The sequence below is a fragment of the Sinohyriopsis cumingii genome, chromosome 2, assembly GCF_028554795.1.
Source record: "Sinohyriopsis cumingii isolate HCF-2022 chromosome 2, ASM2855479v2, whole genome shotgun sequence".
Classification (NCBI taxonomy): Eukaryota; Metazoa; Mollusca; class Bivalvia; order Unionida; family Unionidae; genus Sinohyriopsis; species Sinohyriopsis cumingii.
Window position 1 is genome coordinate 152,492,946 of NC_142962.1, and position 20,537 is coordinate 152,513,482.

General features: G+C 37.2%; 1 protein-coding gene and 1 long non-coding RNA gene across 2 annotated transcripts; one reads left to right on the forward strand and one right to left on the reverse strand.

Annotated features, from left to right (window-relative positions):
* The first annotated feature begins 969 nt into the window (after positions 1 to 969).
* On the forward strand, positions 970 to 19,890 carry LOC149806104 (cytochrome P450 2H2-like). Its single transcript, XM_089950998.1, has 4 exons — positions 970 to 3,051; positions 15,949 to 16,467; positions 16,816 to 17,256; positions 19,068 to 19,890. The coding sequence occupies exons 1-4, from the start codon at positions 2,697 to 2,699 to the stop codon at positions 19,235 to 19,237; spliced, it is 1,485 nt and encodes a 494-aa protein (XP_089807124.1). The 5' UTR covers positions 970 to 2,696; the 3' UTR covers positions 19,238 to 19,890.
* LOC149806105 (uncharacterized) lies at positions 7,427 to 10,201 on the reverse strand. The gene is made up of 3 exons (XR_016419856.1): positions 9,931 to 10,201; positions 8,084 to 9,194; positions 7,427 to 7,590 (listed from the first exon to the last, which is right to left on the reverse strand). It is a non-coding gene; the product is annotated as an uncharacterized LOC149806105 (long non-coding RNA).
* Positions 19,891 to 20,537: the final 647 nt, after the last annotated feature.

Here is a 20,537-nt window from a genome sequence, read left to right on the forward strand (position 1 = left end):
TCTTGTCAAGGTGGTTTGAAGCCATCTTGGTTTATTCAATGTTGAATGGCGCGAATGATAAACACTTCCCTTTATATACTTCAAGCACGGGCGTGAAGGAAAACACCTCGTACACTCACTTCACATATTATATACTATCCATACAAATCCTAAATCTACTATCCGCACATGGGAAGAAGAGAAAACAATCACAAATAAACCATCCACATACGGGAAGAAAATAACTATTATATACTATCTACAAACCCCAAAATCTACTATCCACACGGATCGTACACAACCATTTTAGCTCAGTCTAGCGTCTGTCATAGTTTGCTCTATACGAAGATTCCTATTATGTTGTGACCGTTCATGTATCCAAGAATATATCCAAATAGTGTATTCAGAGATCGAGGCGTACATAATACATCCGCGTTTGCAGAATGGTAGCACGGTACCAAATTGTTTTTCCATAGACCTCAATGTTAATGTTTTCTGAAATAAATATACTTTTTATCCTACCTCAGCTTGCATGTCACACACTGTCACAGAGAACAATGTCAGATTGTCAATTTGACAAGGACAGAACCAGATACTCTTCTGCAATTAAGAGAGATAACTCTGCTGGAACTAGACGGGGTAAGACTTATCGTCACACCTAACACATTTTCAGTCATTTGTACCACATTTAGAAATAATCATAAAAGATACAAAATGTAATCTAGATATGAATTAACGTAATCTCACATGTTGCCAAGAGGCGTAACGTTTTATTTTTAAAGCATAACATAGAGAAAAACTCTTATATAATGAACCAATCACAGCTAGTTTTGTTGTTTATTTCTGAATACAATGTTCGCTACACCTTAAGCTCTGCCCACCTGGGGTTGTACAATTGGTACCGTTATATATATATATATATATATATATATATATATATATATATATATATATATATATATATATATATGTATGTATCCAACCTTCTTTCTTCTCAATAATCTGTGATATACCTTCGGACTTTACAAGCAACAAAAGTATTTAGTCATTTAGTCTCCCTTGTCAAAAACAATTTTATGAGGTCCCAAGCTGTGTCTTATATTAATGTGTATATTATGGTCTTTGAACTATTTCAGCTGCTGTTTTCATATTTCTGCTTTACTACCAAACTACATTTTGGGAACAAATTAGTTATTTTAACTATGAGTTGTGTTTTATTCATGTCAGCACTTATTGAACTTCACATGTGTAATATGGGATAAATCACATATCATATCATGTAATAATTAGATCAAAGGTCGATGTACCAAATAATATGTACCTCTTCTATTTAAAAAAAAGTACAATTCACCTAAATTAAGGACTTTATATTTGTTTTGTTTAACATCAGAGACAGGTGGACTTACCCAATCTTATTATAAAGTATAAGCTTTAAACTTTTTACACTGTCTGCAATACATGAGGTCACTAATCACCAGTCCTCACACGAAGGTCAACCTACTCGTCCTCTTTGTAAAACGAAAAGGAAGCTTTCCTCTTTTGTGTAGTGAATAAAATTGATGCATTAAGCTAATCTGTCACCAAGTATAGTAGATCACAGCTTCTAAGTGGTTATATTGGATTTGGGGCAAAAATTTGGGTAATAACAGACAGAAAAAATGCCAAAGATAATAAGCATTGTGGGTCAAATTGAGTTAAAACAGGAGGAAGGTGTGTATCTAAAAGGGAGATGTAGCTTATGATAAAGGAATTAAAGGAGACAGAAGCAGCAATGAGAATAATGAAAAGTGAAAGTCTGATGACCTTACTTTAGACGAATATCTAAGGCAGTACCCCATAGGTCCAAGGACAGTCGGAAGGCACGTGTGCAATAACATCCCTTACAGGCACCAAAATCTCAGGTGAAGTGGTATTCATTATCATCTAATATAACAGGGTGAATAATTTTGATAATAAGGATGAATATAATTTATATTTCCCACATGCATGCGTTTATATGGATACACTGTGAGGCTGTTCTTCCCTACAGATATCACCATACCATTTGCTTTCCATAGACCTCAATGCTAGTGTTTTCTGAAATAAATATACTTTCTTTCCTACCTCAGCATGCATGTCACACACTGCCATAGAGAACAATGTTAGATTGTCAATTTGTCAAGGACAGAACCAGGTACTCCACTGCATTTAAGAGAGATAATTCTGCTGGAACTAGATAGGGGTAAGAGTTATCTAGTCACACCAGCCACATTTTCAGTCATGTGTACCCCATTTGTTAAAAAAATCACAAAAAATACAAAATGTGATCTAGATATAAATTAACATAATCTCACATGTTGCCACGAGGCTCAACTGTTTTAAAAAGTCTAACAGAAAGTAAAACTCTTACATAATCCACCAATCAAAGCTAGTTTTGTTGTTTGTTTCTGAATACACTGTTCCGTACACCTTAAGCACCGCCCACCTGGGGGCTGTACAATTGGTACTGTTATACCTAATGACCTATCATGTGTGACTCGTGTTATAAGTGATTCAGTTGTCGGTATCGCAAGAAGCAGATCTTGTTGTGTGGCTTTGAAATCACGTATAAAAAGCTGTCTCTCGAATGACAGGCATATGCAAAAATCAGTCCATATTTCAATCGACGAAATATATCTACACGATTTCGCTATCGCAAGATTAAAACCAGAAGCAGATCAATTTTCCAGCTGGGATACATGGAGCCTTCTGAGCATGATTTGTATCTAAATCCGATTTCTATCGGACTAGTATTGTTAGCTATATTGACACTATGGTTTTACAAGCGTCACGGCCGGGCACAACTTCCACCAGGGCCCTGGCACATCCCCTTGATGGGGAACGCCTGGGAACTGACGGCAGATCCAGATTTGCGGAAATCTCTCAGACGGTTGCATAAGCAATATGGTGACATCTACCGGCTGTATATGGGACCCAAACTTGCCGTGGTGATCAGTGGGCACGAGGCCATTAAAGAAGTCTTTGTAAAACGTGGAGGAGAGTTCTCTGACAGACCAGACTCCTTGTATTTTAATCTTATTGCTGAAAATCAAGGTTAGTTTAGAAGTGGTTGAAGAGGAAAGGGTCTGGCGGTGTTTTTTCTCTCTTCTTTTTCTTTACACGATATGAATACAAAACAGCCAAATCAAACTCAAAGCTGACCCGAGGTTAGGAGTGTTCTGTTGTGATAACATTTGTTTAATTCCTTATATAATACCCCAGGAGTCTAACGTTTTATCAAGAAAGTACGATGAAATCTCTGACAACATGAAATCACCTTATCGGTAATATAAGTTAACACAAGAAGTGCAAGCGTGATCCCAACCCTTCGCCCACTTCAATTTTTCTCGCGCGTCTTTTATCGCTTCAAAATCTCAAGAAGACTTAAAAACTAGACATATCCATACAAAAGCCAGTAACGTACCAACGCATAACTCTCGGACGACCATCGCATGAATCTAACCCGGCTAATTAACCTTTATTTTCAACATTACGGTCACAAACCTTTTATACACAACACCATCAGGCGGAAGTATACCATTCTACCAATTTCTACCCTCCAGTAAATATGTGGGGTGGGGGTGGGGGGAACGCCCAGTTTTTGTGTACAAATTTAAAGATCTACGTAAGTGTAGAACACGCTATATATCAGAATGCTCCATTTTCACTAAGAAAAACTCAGAAATGTGCACTAAAGATGCATATTTTGTCTAACAGAGAAGAAAATGAAGATAATGTGTGAATTTATCTATGTTTTATGGAAAACGCCCCGGAAACATTTGTATACTTCCGGTGGTAATAGGATTTCAGGTAGTGACGGAATTACATCACAATTAATACTTCCAGTTCAGTACCCACGAATGTAGTTCTAGTCTATTTTTAGAACATTTTTTTCCTCTCTCATTTTGGTGGTGATAGAAGAGTTTTATTTATGCATTTTTGGTAGGGATTTAAAGGTAACTGTTTATTCTTGATAATATGAGCTCAGGGTGTTGTTGTCTGCATGTATTTTGGCGACAGTGCACAGTGAGTAATAAGGCCTTGGTGATGATCCGGAAGTGAAATTCGTGTTCTGGTTACATGCTGTTATGTTGACAGTCAATAATCTAAAAAAAGAGCAGGTCAACCTTTGACAAGAACTTCACCGTGAAGTCATCTTTGAAGGTATTTTAGATTAACATATGATTTGCATTGATTGTCACACAGTGGAAAGGTCAGTACTGAGAAACAAATGTAGAGAACATATAGTAAAATTAATTGTGTACTATGTCCTGACGTACTGTCGGTAAGTCCCTCAAGTTCAGCGTATGGACATAGAACACATTTAATTTTACTATATGTTCTCTGCATTTGTTTCTCAATACTGACCTTTCCACTGTGTAACAATCAATCCAAATCATATGTTAATCTAAAATACCTTCAAAGATGACTTCACGGTGAAGTTCTTATCAAAGGTTGACATGCATTTTTTGAGAGGCTGGATTGTCAACAGAGCAGCATGTAAATAGAACACATATTTCACTTATGGATCATCACCAAGGCCTTAGTGCTCACTGTGCACTGTCGCCAAAATACACACGTAAAACCACACCCTGAGCCTATATTCTCAAGAATGAATAATTACCTTTAAATCCCTACACAAAATGCATAAATATAACTATTCTATCACTAACAAAATGAGAGGAAAAAATATTCTAAAAATAGACTAGAAATACATTCGTTTGGGTACTGAACTGGAAGTACTACTTATGACCTGATTCCTGACAGGCCCAAGTTTTTATGACCAATTTTAGTCAAACTTTTATATCTTAACCCAACTGAACAATAAAATTGAATGCATTTTGTGTTAAACTTACATCATTTTCATGTTTTCTTACATCCAAGGGTAAATATACCTGGAGAAAGTATATTTTATCCCTTTGACCTGTATTTCATTCTCGGACAGTTTAAAATGATTTAGTACAGAACTTGAGTAGGTTCTAGTATTAAGTTTTCATCTCTGCCCTCTCACTAAATGCCCCATAACTATGTTTATAAACAATTACTAAAGGCTATACAAACAGATATGTGTTACTCAGGAAGTCACCCCATCAAAAACACATAAATTAAGTGCTTGGACCCCTAATAAATAGTGTGAATGGCCAGTACAAGTCAGAATTTTGTCTTCATGTATTTTAAATAAAGGTCTCATTTTGACTTAAAAATATATTTGCTCTGACAAAATTTGACAAATATCCAACGTTGTAGCTTGTATATGGTGTAGGAATATATACATGCTGATATCATATAACATCATTCCCCAAGAATATTATATATGTGCATTTTAGGGGGAAAATTTTAATTTTTAATTCCATTCTTATCTTTTCAAAGTCAATTTACATAACACATTAAAATTTCACGTGTCTATAATTAATAATAAGGATTTTATACCAATTTAAACTTTACTCAAATACTGCACTGATAGGACATAGAAAACAGTTAATTTTACTATATGTTCTCTATATTTGTTTCTCAATACTTACCTTTCCACAGTGTGACAATCAATCCAAATCATATGTTAATCTAAAATACTTTCAAAGATGACTTCACTGCGAAGTTCTTGTCCAAGGTTGACCTGCATGTTTTTGAGATGTTGGACTGTCAGCAGAGCAGCACGTAAACAGAACACAGATCTCACTTCCGCATCATCACCATGGCCTTAATACTCACTGTGCACTGTCGCCGAAATACACATGGAAAACCACACCCTGACCTCATATTCTCAAGAATTAACAATTACCTTTAATTCTATACCAAAATTGCATAAATATAACTCTTCTATCACCAACAAAATGAGAGGAAAATATTCTAAAAATAGACTAGAACTACATTCATTTGGGTACTGAACTGGAAGTACTAATTGTGACCTGATTCCGTATGTGGTGATGATGGCTGAATCGAGTGATGATTCAAGCAAATTTATGGCAAATTTGTTATGCTCATTTCCTTCATGTGAGAAAGAAGAACTCCTAGAAGATGGTTAAACAGTACCAATTTACGCCCGAACAAGAAGAGAACATGGACAAGGACCCTAAAGAGAACATAGGGCATAATGAGGCTGAGCAGCGTTTGGGCTATTCATTCTGGTAATTACTATATTCATTATGGTAATTACTATATTCATTCTGGTAATTACTATATTCATTATGGTAATTACTATATTCATTATGGTAATTACTATATTCATTCTGGCAGTTATTATTATTATTCTTTTGTTAATGTTATTTCAATTTCATAATGAAAAGAGAAAGGCACAAATCTGGGCAAAACCTCGATGTCTTCAAAGCAGATTTTCATGTGGGCATGGTTCATCAGTAACTAGTGGTGTTAAAAGGTAATCACTTAAGACTCAGACTGTGAGAGATGTAGAAATAAATACTTTATTAACTTTATGAAGTTTGTTTTTTTAAACCGTGATGAAGTGTGATTGTTTACTACCCTCCACAGATAGGAAAACTGAAGAATTTGATTTTAAAAAAAGAAGAAAGTGTATTAATATACCTGGTGTATCCAGATGTTTAGGAAGCATATATTTTCTCTGTGTGTCTAGATGTATAATACTAGTGGCAGAGGAAGTATACAGTTTTATGGGGAAACAAATCTTGAGAATAATACATTTTTGTGGTACAAAATGTAGAACCAAAGTCTAACCATGCATCACATATACATATATGTCATACCTTAACATGCAACTAATCATACATTTTACCCACAAGTTTGCTATCAAACACAATAATGAATGTTGGAGTGTATTTACCTTGTATATTGGTGTACCTGTGGAAAATGCAGCAGTAAAGAAATGGTTCAGAAGTGTAGATGCTGTAAGTGACTATGATTTTGAATAAGACTGAGGAGGTCAAGGTGGATTGTATCATTGATCATCCAAGATTTCAGACAGTTTGAATATGTCATGGAAGCAGCATGCTGTGCCTACATTCAGCAATAAGGAAATCCTGTCCGAGTACGTGAAATATTCTTACAGTAGTTATGGTGTCACTATCAGGGTCAATTTTGAGACAAGTGATTGCTTTATATGCATGTGAATATTATGCTTAAAATTTCTTTTCATAAAATCCCTCCTTTATTGACAAAATGTATCAGTACTATCACTTTACTTGAGTGTGGAATTTTTACCCAAACCTTTCATTCTGATAATAGATCCTGCTAAAATCATTCGTCCATTATCTTGGAAATTCTTATGAAAAATTCTTTAATCTTTTATAATTTCATTTGTTGAACAGGTTCTATACTATGACATTAAAAACACATTGCTGTCTGTTCATGTTCACCTTTAATTCATTTAGCTTCCTAACACTGGTTGTAGTAAAATCTAAATTTATGCTAAAAGCCATGACTCTGAAAACATGAAATAAGTAACAGAAAACCGGGATACATGAAATAACATAACTTTATTAAAGTGTATAAATTTGCTGTACATTCTATTTTCAATCATAATAGATACATGGCTTAATAGAGGTGGCAATAACTGTCTATCAACTGACTCTGGCTTCCTGACCACTTTCCCCAGTACTGCCATCAATTCTTATACATAGTCTGAAAAGAAATTGTTACCCCAGTAATTCAAGAAACTGAAAAATGTCATCCACTGCCTATATTCAAAGGACAATTTACCAATGAGAATTAATGAAATTGGAAACAAGACTTAAATAGTTCATTTTAACATACAAAGAAATCATAACTTAATAAATGAATGAATAATAATAATAATTTTTGTCGCAATATATGATTTTGAATATGTGCTACAAAAAATACTGTGTTAGCTTTGTTTTGATTAAAATCTTTCAAGTTCGAGTTGCTTTGCTTTAGTTAGTTCCTTCCTTCTGTGTGTATGTACAGGGTCAGGAAGGAGGGGCCAGAAGTATTAATGATGGGGAGGGGGGAGCTGACTGTATTCCTGGTGATATGTTCACTGTCCAACTTTAATATAACTTTAAACATAGAACTGTTATATTACTATATGTGCTTTGTATACACGTTTTATCAAATGGTATCATTCAGTGTGGTACAAACTGCAATATCTACATACCCTTGGCTACATGTCACACATCAAAATAGAGTGTGGCTCTCATATTCTTTCTGATCCATTTCTGTATCTGAACATGCCTGTCTGTAATAATAGTGTCCACCTTCACACTGTTGTTCTGCAGTTTTGTTATGGCTCTAGAAAGTCTCTCTTTCTCCATGTCATGACTACTCTTCACTTCATTTTCTGAAGAAAAGAGGGAAAAAAATGTGTTGAGCAAAATTAACAATACTTCTATTTCTTGAAATGTGACATCATTTGTACATAGCTTAAATATGTTTACCAACATTTAAAAATGGACTTGTGCATAAGTAACATTGAAAAAGTAAGCTCATTTTCTTGCATGAGAATCATGTATGAATGCTGACAAGTACATGAAAATTTGCAATGCCTTGGCTCCTTCTCTTTATTTGCTGGACATCTGATTCACAAACCTGTGTAGTAGGTGAATTTTTAGAAGTGTATACTGATCATCATGGTTTTCACACAGATGAGGATTTCTCATGAATATGTGTATCAATTAAAATGTATCACTGCTAAATAACAACAAGTTCACAAGTGTTTGGTCTACCGAGTCAAACACTTACCTAACCATACTGAGCTTAGTTAAAACAATGTTATATGTTTCATGTGCTTGTTTTTTCTTTCTTAAGTATCCTATAAGTCTGACACTGAACAGTACTGTATAATGGTTTATCTAGTCCCTGTAATAAGATTATGAAAAATGTGTTTCATGCCTTTGTAGTAGATATGATAGGCACACAAGAAGTCTTCTGCATGTCTGAACAATAGTTGACAAATGCACCAAACCCATTTTTCTTACTTTTACAACAAATGGTTGATCATATTTGTCATATTACCAATACATTATAGTTTTTCCACAATAAAAATTTTTTACATAACTTAATTATTGACTCATATGCTGATACAATTTGTGAGGCCTTAGAAATTCATTTCAACTATGAAGCTATACAAGCCATGTAAACAGGGAATGAATGGACAGTTCACTGTGACATCAAAATGCATTACCGGATACGTCACATCATATACTGTCTTCAGTTCTTTCTAGTGCATTATCTTCCAGGTGTTGGTTCTCAACATTCTCATTCAGTACCTAAAAAAAAGATATATTAAATTAGAGCAGCTTTAGAAGGTAAAATCTTTACACTGACAGCATTAAAGTATTTTAAAAATTCCATTTAACTATGGTTCTATACATATTGTGAATAATAATACTACACTCTCCACATTAAATGGACATTATTATAAACACTCACAATCAATGAGTTGTGGGTTTGACTCTGACCTAGACTGTCATCCATTGACACAGTTGTGTATATTCTAATTAATCGACAATCAGTGTCTCAACATGAAGGGTTAATTAGCCTTTACAGTTAAACACAATCAATACATCAAATATTTTGGCTACAGCATAAAACTTGTTTTGTATTTATTTTTATTCTAATTATTATTATTATTATTATTATTGTTGTTGTTGAACAGGCATGAAATAAGCAATTATTATTATTATTGTTGTTGTTGAACAGGCATGAAATAAGCATGGGCATGCAAAAAAAAATAATTTTTTTTTTTTTTTTTGGTGGGGGGGGAGGGAATACTATATATTGGGGGATTGGGCAAAACTAAAACCCATGAGTCACACACGTACTCATCATGGCAAAGCAGGATTCATTATGGGGGCTAGGGGTGGGGTTATTATGGTTTGTAAACACCCTCCCACTAAAATCGCCCTCTCCCATTGATCGTTCTTTTTGCTAGGTATATTTGTGGTGAGGAGTTTGACCTGACAACCAATAATATAGCAAGATAAGGATGTATAAATATTTTACCCTCTTTAGCTCTCGCTTCTGTACAAGCTTCTCTTGGTCTGCATGTTAGTTCTGCCGTAACTTTGGTTCACGGACTCGGTTATCTGGCGAGAAAACACGCTTGGTACTGCATTTGGCAGGAGTCGTCTGATGGTTGTAATACTAAGTGACTCTTCAATTTTATATGCGGTATCGAAATCGTCGTCTCTCAAATGGTCTATGCAGACTATCTCGCCTGTCACTGGTCGGATAACGCACGGTACGAGTTACTGAATGCAACTAATAACGAAAGTAGAAATGCATTGTCCTACAATACGTCACTTCCGCTTTGTCTTAACGGAAATTGCCGAGCACCAAATCGGCTAGGAGCGTTCTTTCTCGTGCGATAAAAAAAATTAATGTTTTGTGTTCATTATTTTCATTAATGATGAGCTATTTGACATAATATCTTTAAAAATAACATATAGAAGATTAAAGTTATTACATAAACGAAAGTTGTGTGAGCACACTAGTAGACCTATAATGCCGCAATCGAATATTAGTATTAAAAATAATTTTAAAAAAATCAAATACACCAGTGACGTCAAAAAGGTCCATATTTTTGGATACCTATATTAAAACAAAGCATAAGAATATTATCCATTTGACCAGAGAAGTCAATGGCAGTTCATAGTAGAAGAAGTTATACACCCCAATCCCAAATTTATATCTGCAATTTTCATATCCATGTCATTTTTGACACCATGTGATGCTCACAGTGCAAACGCAAGCCCTTTTCTTAGATGACAATTCTGCAAAACAGTGTGTACTTAACAGGCTGATGCAATTGAAAATAGTTGTTATCCAAGCCATTTTTGAATATTCTACTTATCCCAAACCCACGTGTTTACTGCTATGGGAGGTTAGCTCTTCTTCCTAGCCGACTATTGCTATTTCACTATCAACATACTGCATATAAAATATGGAAGGTGTACATACCTGACATCAGTTTCAAGAACAACACAAGCCTGAAAAACCGTGGTTACAAATATATCCATATCTTTAAATAGTAAACAATAATAGCTGAAAAAGTCACACCATAGCCGTAAGTTAAAACATTTGTTCGGGGCCAATTTACGAAACTGGACCCTGTCACCTAGGGTCTAATAATCATACCGAACACGGCGCGCAGTCTGTGTTGTCTTTAAATAGTAGGGAAATTTAATAATGTGGAATCAATTGATTAGTTGAATTTGCTCAGATTAATGACTGCATCATGAAAATGTTATTTACAGTATTTTATTACTACTATTTTAAAAAGCTGAAGAAATTTTTTTTTCTCACTCTATACATACATATTGTTCTCGGTAGTCTTTCGGGCGGAGGAAGACAACTTGTGGGGTCTCATCGACGGTGGACGCGCATGTGGCTCCGGAGTCCAAATTCCGATGCACACAAGCGGTTGCAGGTGAGCCATGGACGCCGGTGCTTGGGGGGTAGCTGAGACACAGCTCTGTGACGTATCTCACGAGCTTCAGCAAGACGCTGGTGGCGATCAGCTTCGACGGTGGAACTGGCTTGTTGGTCAGGGCTCGCCAGTGACTTCTGTCCGAGGCAGCGAGCTCGAGCTGGTAGGGTTGAAGGTCTGCCCATTTGATGTGCGTCTTGAGATTGTCTTTGTACCTCTTACGAGAGCAGCCTTGGTTTCGGTTGTCCTGGGCTAGTTTGCCAAAGAAAAGCTGCTTTGGGATTCTGTTTTGATCCATGCGGATGACATGGCCAGTCCAACGAAGCCTGGCCTGGATTAGTTTGGCTTGGATGCTTGTTGTGTTGGCACTATCAAGGAGTTCCTGGTTGGGGATTCGGTCCTGCCACTTGATCCGCATGATGGATCTAAGGGAGCGCTGGTGGAATTGTTCCCACTGTCTGATATGTCTTCGGTAGACAAATTATGTTTCACAGCCATACAAGAGAGACATGAGGACAACATCAATTTACACTTCATCTTTGTTGACAGGCGTATGTCCTTGTACTGCAAGACCTTGGTTCGGAGTGGTCCGAGTGCTTGACTGGCTTTTTGAATTCCCGAAGTCATCTCTTTGTTCAGGGAGCAATGGTGATGCAGGGTTGTGAAGGGACAGTGTTTGGATTGCGCTGGAAGAGGACTTCTGTTTTTCCTAGGCTAATTGTGAGTAGATTGGATGCTTCAGAGAACATGTCCACGATTGCCTGTAAGTGACTCTTTTCATGGGCCATGAGGGTACAGTCATCTGCAAAGAGTGCTTCAGTGATGATTCTTTCTAGAGTCTTGGTTTTCACGTCTAGGCAATGGAGACCAACCACTGAACCATTCAGGTGATATCTAATGTAGATACCAAGGTCAAGGTCACGGATGGCATGGAGAAGTACCTGTGTGAGGAAGAGGTTGAAGAGTACCGGAGCTAGTACACTGCCCTGTTTGACACCGTTAGATACAGGGAATTTCTTAGATTGTTCACCATTTGAGAGAATCTCTCCATTCATGTCATCGTGAAAGAGCTGGATGAAGTTGGTAAACTTCTGAGGACAACCAAGCTTCTTGAGTACTACCCACAGTGCGTCTATGTTGACTCTATCGAAGGCTTTTGTCAGGTCCACAAAGACGGCATACAGATTCATGTTCTGCTCAAGATACGTCTCTTGGACTTGTCTCACAGCGAAGATCATGTCAACGGTGTTGTGGTCTGGGCGAAATCCACACTGAGACTCGGGGAGGTTATCTTCTGACACTGCCGCAATAAGACTGTTGAGAAAAATGCAAGCATGTATTTTGCCAGCTATGGAGAGCAAGGAGATGCCTCTGTAGTTACAGTCCGTACGTGTGCCTTTATTCTTATAGAGGGTCACAATTGATACGTCGCGGAGGTCGTCTGGCATCTTCTCTTCCGTCCAGATGCTGATTAACATATCGTGGAATGCCTTCAGGTCTGTTAACTGAGAGCCTTGTACACTTCCGCTGGGATACCATCCTTTCCAGGTGACCTGCGACAGTTCATTTGTTTAAAGGGCGTCCTCAACTCCTCTATCGTTGGCGGAACATGTAGTTGGTCGTGCGTTGGCTGTTGAGGTATTTGGTCAAGAACAGATTGGCTGACCGATGAGGGCAGGTTTAGGAGCTGACTGAAGTGTTCTTTCCATCGGTCCTTAATGCCAGCCTTGTCCTTTATTAGTGTACTGCTATCTCCAGCAAGCAAAGGGACAGAGCCTGACTTTGAAAGGCCGAAGATTGACTTCATGGCTTTGTAGAACTCTTTGACGTTGTTAGTGTCGGTATAGTGTTGCACTTCATCAGCTTTCCTTGCGGATTTCTCTCTGAGCCTCAGCTTGATAAGATTTGAAGTGGTCTATTTTGGGGATGGAGTTTAGGTCATTCTGCCAGTCCATGAATGCTTTGTTCTTTCTGGCAAGCAGATCTTCAATGGCACCGTTGATCTCTTGGAACCAGTCTTGATGGGTTCGCATGTTGGGGACCAGAGTCGTCATAGCTATTTCTCTTATCATGTTCCTGAGTTTGTTCCATTTCTCGGAGGCATTTCTACGTATATGTCCGTTGGTAGACAGCTTGTCCTCTAGGCTCTTCTGGAAATTGAGCTGGGCGGAAGGCTGTTGTAGTTTGACAATGTCGAAGTCTGTGCGCATAAGCTTAGGACGCCTTGTTGATGTGGGGCAATGCGTAACTTTAGGGCAGTTCGGACAAGTCTGTGGTCTGTCCAACATTCCGCTCCTTGCATCGCATTGGTGATGAGGACATCCTGGGCATCGCGTTGGCGGACTATTACATAGTCGATTAAGTGCCATTGTCGAGATCTGGGGTGCCTCCAGGTGTTCTTGTGTTCGACATTCTGAACATTGAGTTTGTATTGAGGAGGTCAAATTCTACGCATTTGCTGAGTAGGAGCAGGCGGTTGATCATCTTGCCGACACTGTGCTTGCCAGGCACACCTTTCGATCTACCATAATCGCAGCCAACACGGGCGTTAAAGTCTCCCAGTAGTAATATCTTGTCGTCAGCTTCAACTGAGTGCTGTACAGAATTGAAGTCAGCGTAGAACTGCTCGATGGTTTCGGCTGGGCTTGAGAGGGTAGGGGCGTAGACGCTGATGATTGTTGCGTGGCGTTTGTGGCTGAGAGGTAGTTGCAATTTCATTAGCCTCTCATTAATACCAACAGGCAGGTCCGGAAGCTGCTCGTGAAGACTTGATTTGACAGCCAGGCAGACTCCGTGGATCCTGTCTTCGTCTACATACTTACATACATACATACATACATACATACATACATACATACATACATACATACATACATACATACAGTTGCTGATAGCGTTCAGACTGTTCTCGCATTGTATACACACAATCCTGATAATTTTTGTATTTTGTGTTACCTGCCTCATCTGTCTGTCTGTCTGTCTCTCTCTCCCACACACACACACACACACAGACACACAGTACCATCATCATCAATGGTTAATCAGTTGTATAAAGTATCAGCTTTTCTCCTTTCCTACTGTTTTTCTCTCTCTCTGTCATCATCATCATCCTCATCATCATAATAGAAAGCACATATCTCGTACCGTATCTTCTCGTGGGTCGGTGGTTCTTCCCGGGGTTTTCCCGGGTTCTTCCTCCACCATTAATACTGCCCGTCATGCATAGCCTATCGTGTGCTGAAAAATGGCGTTAAACCCCACAACAACAACAACATACCGTATCATATTTTCTTTGTCACTATTATTTTCTGTTATGAATTTTTTTTAACAAACAACAGATGGTCTTACCAGGTGGCAACCTCTAGAAAGTCGAACAAGCACATTTTTAAATCTACTGGATCCAGCATCCGTCTAGACTTTAATATTTCAAGTGTGATGAAGTCCTCAACCGTTATTTCTACTATCCGAACTTTAACTATTACATTTTCGTTCTGAAAATTTACATAAAATTTTCGTATTATACAATCAGAAATAAAAAGCAAGTGAAACATTTTATCGTGTGAAACTACTTTCATGATGTTATTCATTCAGTCCGTTGTAGAATTGACTATTTCCACCCGATGGAGTCGTGTAGAAAGGTTGTGTGACCGTAATGGTGAAAATAAAGGTTAATTCGCCGGATTGGATTCATGCGATGGTCGTCCGAGAGTTATGCGTTGGTACGTTACTGTCTTTTCAATGGATATGTGTAGTTTTACAGTCTTCTTGCGATTTTGAAGCGATAAAAGACGCGTAAGAAAAGTTGAATCGAGCGGAGGGTTGGGATCAGGCATGCACTTCTTGTGCTAACTTATAGTACCGATAAGGTGATTTCGTGTTGTCAGAGATTTCATCGTACTTTATTGAAAAAACGTCAGACTCCTGTGATAATGCTCGCGTACGTACACCACAGTCATTGGATAATTGTACAAGAAACCAAAAAATGATATAGCTATTGATTCATGATTTTTATCCTGTAGATAAAGTGTAATGATTTTACAAGTCATTTCTAATATATACTGTAAAAATAGATACAAGTAGCTATGGCAGCTACCGTAGGATATCCCATTACCATGGGGACGGATCCAATGATGACACGCTTGCAGATAGTTGCCAAGCAGCATAATTACAAAGTTTCATGAATTGCCGTTCAGTGGTACAGGATGCGATATAGTAACAAAAAGAAAAAGAACAGGCAGACAGAGAAAAGAAGGTTATTAAAATATCCCCGACATTTAAAAAAAATGTAATCTCCTTTTCTTTTGCCTTTTTTTGTTGGTGTTTTCTTTTGGGTTACCTTTACCCCTTTTTTTTTTAACTTTGAGGATGACTAGCCTTCAGTGATAGACAGTTCAAGTACCTTGCACGTATCTTTAAAAAAAACATTCAAACATTCCAAATGCTCCCGTAACAAGTATTTTTAAGATAAAATAATATTTTTTTGCAACCAAATCTAATTTTTAAAAGATGGTAAGGCTTGTAAAGCTAAATTTAACTGTTCTGACATAATATAAAATGTGCGACTTAATAAGGACTTCATATTTTGTTTATAGGCATAGCTTCAACTTCTGGAGAGCTTTGGAAGGAACACCGAAAATTTACTCTTACAACACTAAGGAATTTTGGATTTGGAAAAACTAGCCTAGAAGGAAAGATCCACACGGAAGTTTCTATACTTTTATCTGAGATCGCGAAACAAAAAGAGAAGCCATTCCGTATTCAGCATCTTGTACAAACTAGCGTATCCAATGTCATCAATGCTATGATATTTGGAGGACATTTTAGTCATGACGATCCAAGGTTTGGAAAAATAATGACAATACTAGACGAACACTTCGAAAACAATGGACCCAATAATGTAGTTGCTTTCTTTCCTTTCCTGCGGTACCTGCCTGGGGACCTGTTTCATGTTAAAAAGACGCTGAGAAATATCAAATATGTGGAAGGATTTATAGGCGACCTTATTGACAAGCATATGGAGAACTTCGACGAGAGCAAAATGGAAGACTTTATTGATGCTTTCCTACTGGAAATGAAGAATAATCGAGATAAGAAAGATTCTACATTTACAAGTGCGTGAAACTAAACCTATTAGGTCCACACTTTGAAACTATACATATTGTTCAATTTTATTAAAAAAGGTCGTGAGGTTATCCGCGTCATACGTACAAGCTATCAACTGAAACTGATTTATTTAATATCACCTTTCTTTTCTTAAAGAAGTTTTCAGTTTTATGATCGACTTGCATTTCGGATGATATCTTAAAGAGAGTAAAATTGATTGGTACAGTGCGTTTGAAAATCTTAATGATCTATCGCTCTGTTATACTGATTTCTATTTTCTTTCATTTTGTCCTCCTGCTAATAATTTAAGGACCATTGCATTGTAATACATTTTTACAACTTTTTTTATCTTGTAGAAAAGCAGCTGACAAAAACAGTACTGGATCTGTTTTCAGCTGGCACAGAAACAACAACGACTACGATTATTTGGGCACTTCTGTACCTTGCTGCCAAACGAGATATCCAAGCGCGCGTTTTTCGTGAGATAAACGAATTCGTTGGAACAGACCGCCTGCCGTCCTTGCAAGACAAACGGAGATTGGTGTACACCGAGGCCTTTATTATGGAAATTCTTAGAGCTTGTAACATTGCTACGCTGAGCATTCCCCATACATGTTCTGTGGACACAAAACTCCGGGGCTTTGACATCCCTAAAGGAACAGCTCTTCTGCCAGACATCGACTCCGTGCTTTTAGATTCTAAAATGTGGGGCGACCCGGAGGAGTTCCGACCTGAAAGATTTATTGGCGAGGAAGGGACCTTACTAAAACCGGACGAATTTATTCCCTTCTTCACAGGTAAAATATATTTTCAACTCAAAAGTTTCATAACTTTTCTCGTTGTGAGGAAAGTCTCCTCATGCGATAAATAAAATAGATCGATGATACCAAGAGCATGTGAATTTTCTTCGCTTCAGCTAGAATCTAGTCTTTAAAGGTGAACCAGTGTATTAGGTCAAACGCAGCGACTTTATGGAGTTAGTTTTCCAAGACTCCCCGTTTGAAATATTCAAGATTTTAGCGGATGATAATAAACATGTTCTAAACCACACAGAAGATACAGACGCATTCTTGTGACTGACTTCTCAGTTTGACAAAATAATGATAGATATACATATCTCACATGGCTTTACGTAAGTATCTAATTTTATAATGATAGTTTACAAAGCTCTAACTCGATTTCTTTTGAACTGCGCTGCCGCCCCCCACCACCACTATTCCCCACTGATTCTGAATTGTTTAGGTTTTCGATAATAAGCTGCGCTTTTCAACGATCAACAATTTTTGTTCTCTTCCAAAATGCTGATGGAAAAAGTCCATTTTAATTGCTCTCTGATTAGTTCATTAGTTTGGGTCTCTTAATCGGGATCTCTTAATTGGGGTCTGTTAATTTGTAACTATCATGATTTCTCTCAGATCAATACAGTTGACTTGTAAAGAAAAGTATACCGGGAAGACAACAATTTTCGCGTGGATGAAAATATATTATGTGCCACCGTTTAATATAATACGTTATATCTACTAATGTATTAAACAAACCTTACCGGTGGCTTAGTGGTTACAGCGTCCGCCTCGGATGCGGGAGGTCGTGGGTTCGATCATCGGCTGAGTCATACCAAAGACTTATAAAAGTGGTTGAAATTCCAAATCACACACACACACACACACACACACACACACTTTAATATAAATAATGCTAGCCGAGTGAAATATTATTGCATAATATTAGTGCCTATATTAATAATAGATTGAGATAACTTAAATTTCGTATATTTACAGAAGTCTGTTTTCTGCCTGTTATTTGCACGAATCTGCAAAAGTTTCTTGACACTTTCTTATAATTGTTCTGAAACAATTCTCTATCTTTATAATAAATATCTGAAAAACATTTTTATTCTCCGTTTTAACCTTGAATTGTTTTGCTTAGGTAGAAATATATATTATCCTGATAAATGACAATGGATTGTTGAGACAGAAATATAAACAGTAATACACGTGCAAAGGAGGAATAGTAAGGGCGTACTTTTCTTTTCATTTTTCGTTTTTTGTTGGATGCGACCGTACGAAAATATTTAAGAATTTAAACAAGTCTGTCTATCCATTCACTATCGTCGCATGCCACGGACGAAAATCCGCTAATCACATTTCACCAGTGAATGACTGCGACAAGATTTCCTTGTTCTTCTTGAACATGCACAAACAGAAATATGTCTTCAACAAGACAACGAAACAAAGAAGGTGATTTTTTGCGATCGATGAGTGACCGTGTTGGAAATAAAAAGTGGCCGGCTCGTTCCAACAGCACGAAAAGTCATGCTTGGCTAACTTTCTGAGACGATTTTATTCGGGTTCGTAAAGACTGGTTAAGCGGGTGTGCATATTCATAGATAACGAGACAATCTTATCGCAGGAACCACAGATGACAAAGGACCATTGCAAATATTCGCTCGTGGCTTTCGACGATACCCCTACATCAACTCCTCCACGATAATCTTTCAGTTTGTAAGATTATTCATTGGCGTTTGAGGATGCCTTTTATCACACAGGAAAGTGTATCAATTTCCTACAACGAAAATACTGTGTGCTATATATCCTTAACCATTTTACAGGTAGGAGGAACTGTGTTGGCGAGTCCCTAGCTAGAATGGAACTTTACCTCTTCATCACTGCTCTAGTCCAGAGTTTAGAGTTACTGCCACCGGAGGGCACAACGCTGGACATAAACGAACTAGACGGGGTGTTTGGTGTAACACACAAGCCAAAACCTTTCAAAATTTGAGCTATATTGAGAAAAAAAGAAGCAGAGGAAATAAAGCCATGTTGAACTTTTCTATTGTGCAGTTAGTTAGGCTAGAAAAATTCAACAGCAATTTGTTAATTTCAGATACAAAGATAATGGATGATGCTTTGTGTATTTTTCATGTTATTTTTGTTAATGTTTTTTTCCCTACTTGCAAAGATTTTAAAATACTTTTTGAGAATGTAAATACAAAAACTACAGATTATTTCCCTGTACGTATTCTTAGTACGATTGAATGGTACACTGAATGGTACACTCATAAACTACAAAATTGAAAATGCTTACGGTGACAAGGTCTTGAAAACAAATTGAATATACTTCTCTTTTGTCAATATTTTGTCAACATCATTTTTGGCGACAAATATTTTAGAACTGTTATTTTATAGCTCAAAACGAATGATACATTCACTATAAAAATGAAGTTGCCATCTGTTTTACGGAACATCATGTTATATATATCTAAAACAGTAATCGTTATTTTCACAATCTTTCTGTTTAGATGTAAGTATATTCGTGACGGTACTTTTTATGAATATGAAAACTGACATTTGCTTAAAGCGCAGGTTTTCTCGATTTTTTGTCGATAATAACAATTATTTCTTCCTACCAAAGCATACTATTTCCAAGGATGATTAAAGTTTATAACACCCAACCGAGTCGGGCCAGTCGTCACAGAGACATAAACCCGTAACATGATAGTTCTAACTTTCCTTCGACGCACTGGTCAGTGACATCAAACGTGCCAGCCTTGGCAGGTTTTCATTGTGTTTATCAGTACCAGTCACTTTGAAACATCTCTCTACAACATGTTGATTACTGTATGCTTAACTCCATGCCTACCTGTCGTTACCCCATATTTTCTTTCTACCTGGAATATCTTCCCTAACACTCATTTTTAGGCAAGATTTTTACCCATCTTAAGGAGTTGTAAAGAGTGCACCACTTTTATTAGAAATGACCGTGATGAGAACGGAGCCAAGTACATCAGTTCATAAACACGTAACCTGGATTATGCATAATTCACTGAAGAAATTCCAAACAGTGACCCAAAAAAACATATTTACTTCCTCTATTAATAATAATACTGATTTTAAACACATGCATAAAGAGAATAATTTAGCTATGCATTATTTTTTAAAATTTTTTTACAATGAATAAAATAACAAAATACGCAATATGGGTCAAACAGAAATGAATTCAATTTTGGACAAGTTCAGCATACAACACTTCCCCTTATAAAGAAAAAGATATTTACGCAATCAAGCTTTCTTTTTACTCT

What these genes read in the sequence shown, in the direction of transcription:
- LOC149806104 (XM_089950998.1), top strand. Translation starts at nt 2,697, where the DNA reads ATGGAGCCTTCTGAGCATGATTTGTATCTAAATCCGATTTCTATCGGA. An exon ending in TCTTATTGCTGAAAATCAAG is followed by an intron (nt 3,052 to 15,948) that starts GTTAGTTTAGAA and finishes TTTTGTTTATAG; the next exon opens with GCATAGCTTCAACTTCTGGA. An exon ending in GAAAGATTCTACATTTACAA is followed by an intron (nt 16,468 to 16,815) that starts GTGCGTGAAACT and finishes TTTATCTTGTAG; the next exon opens with AAAAGCAGCTGACAAAAACA.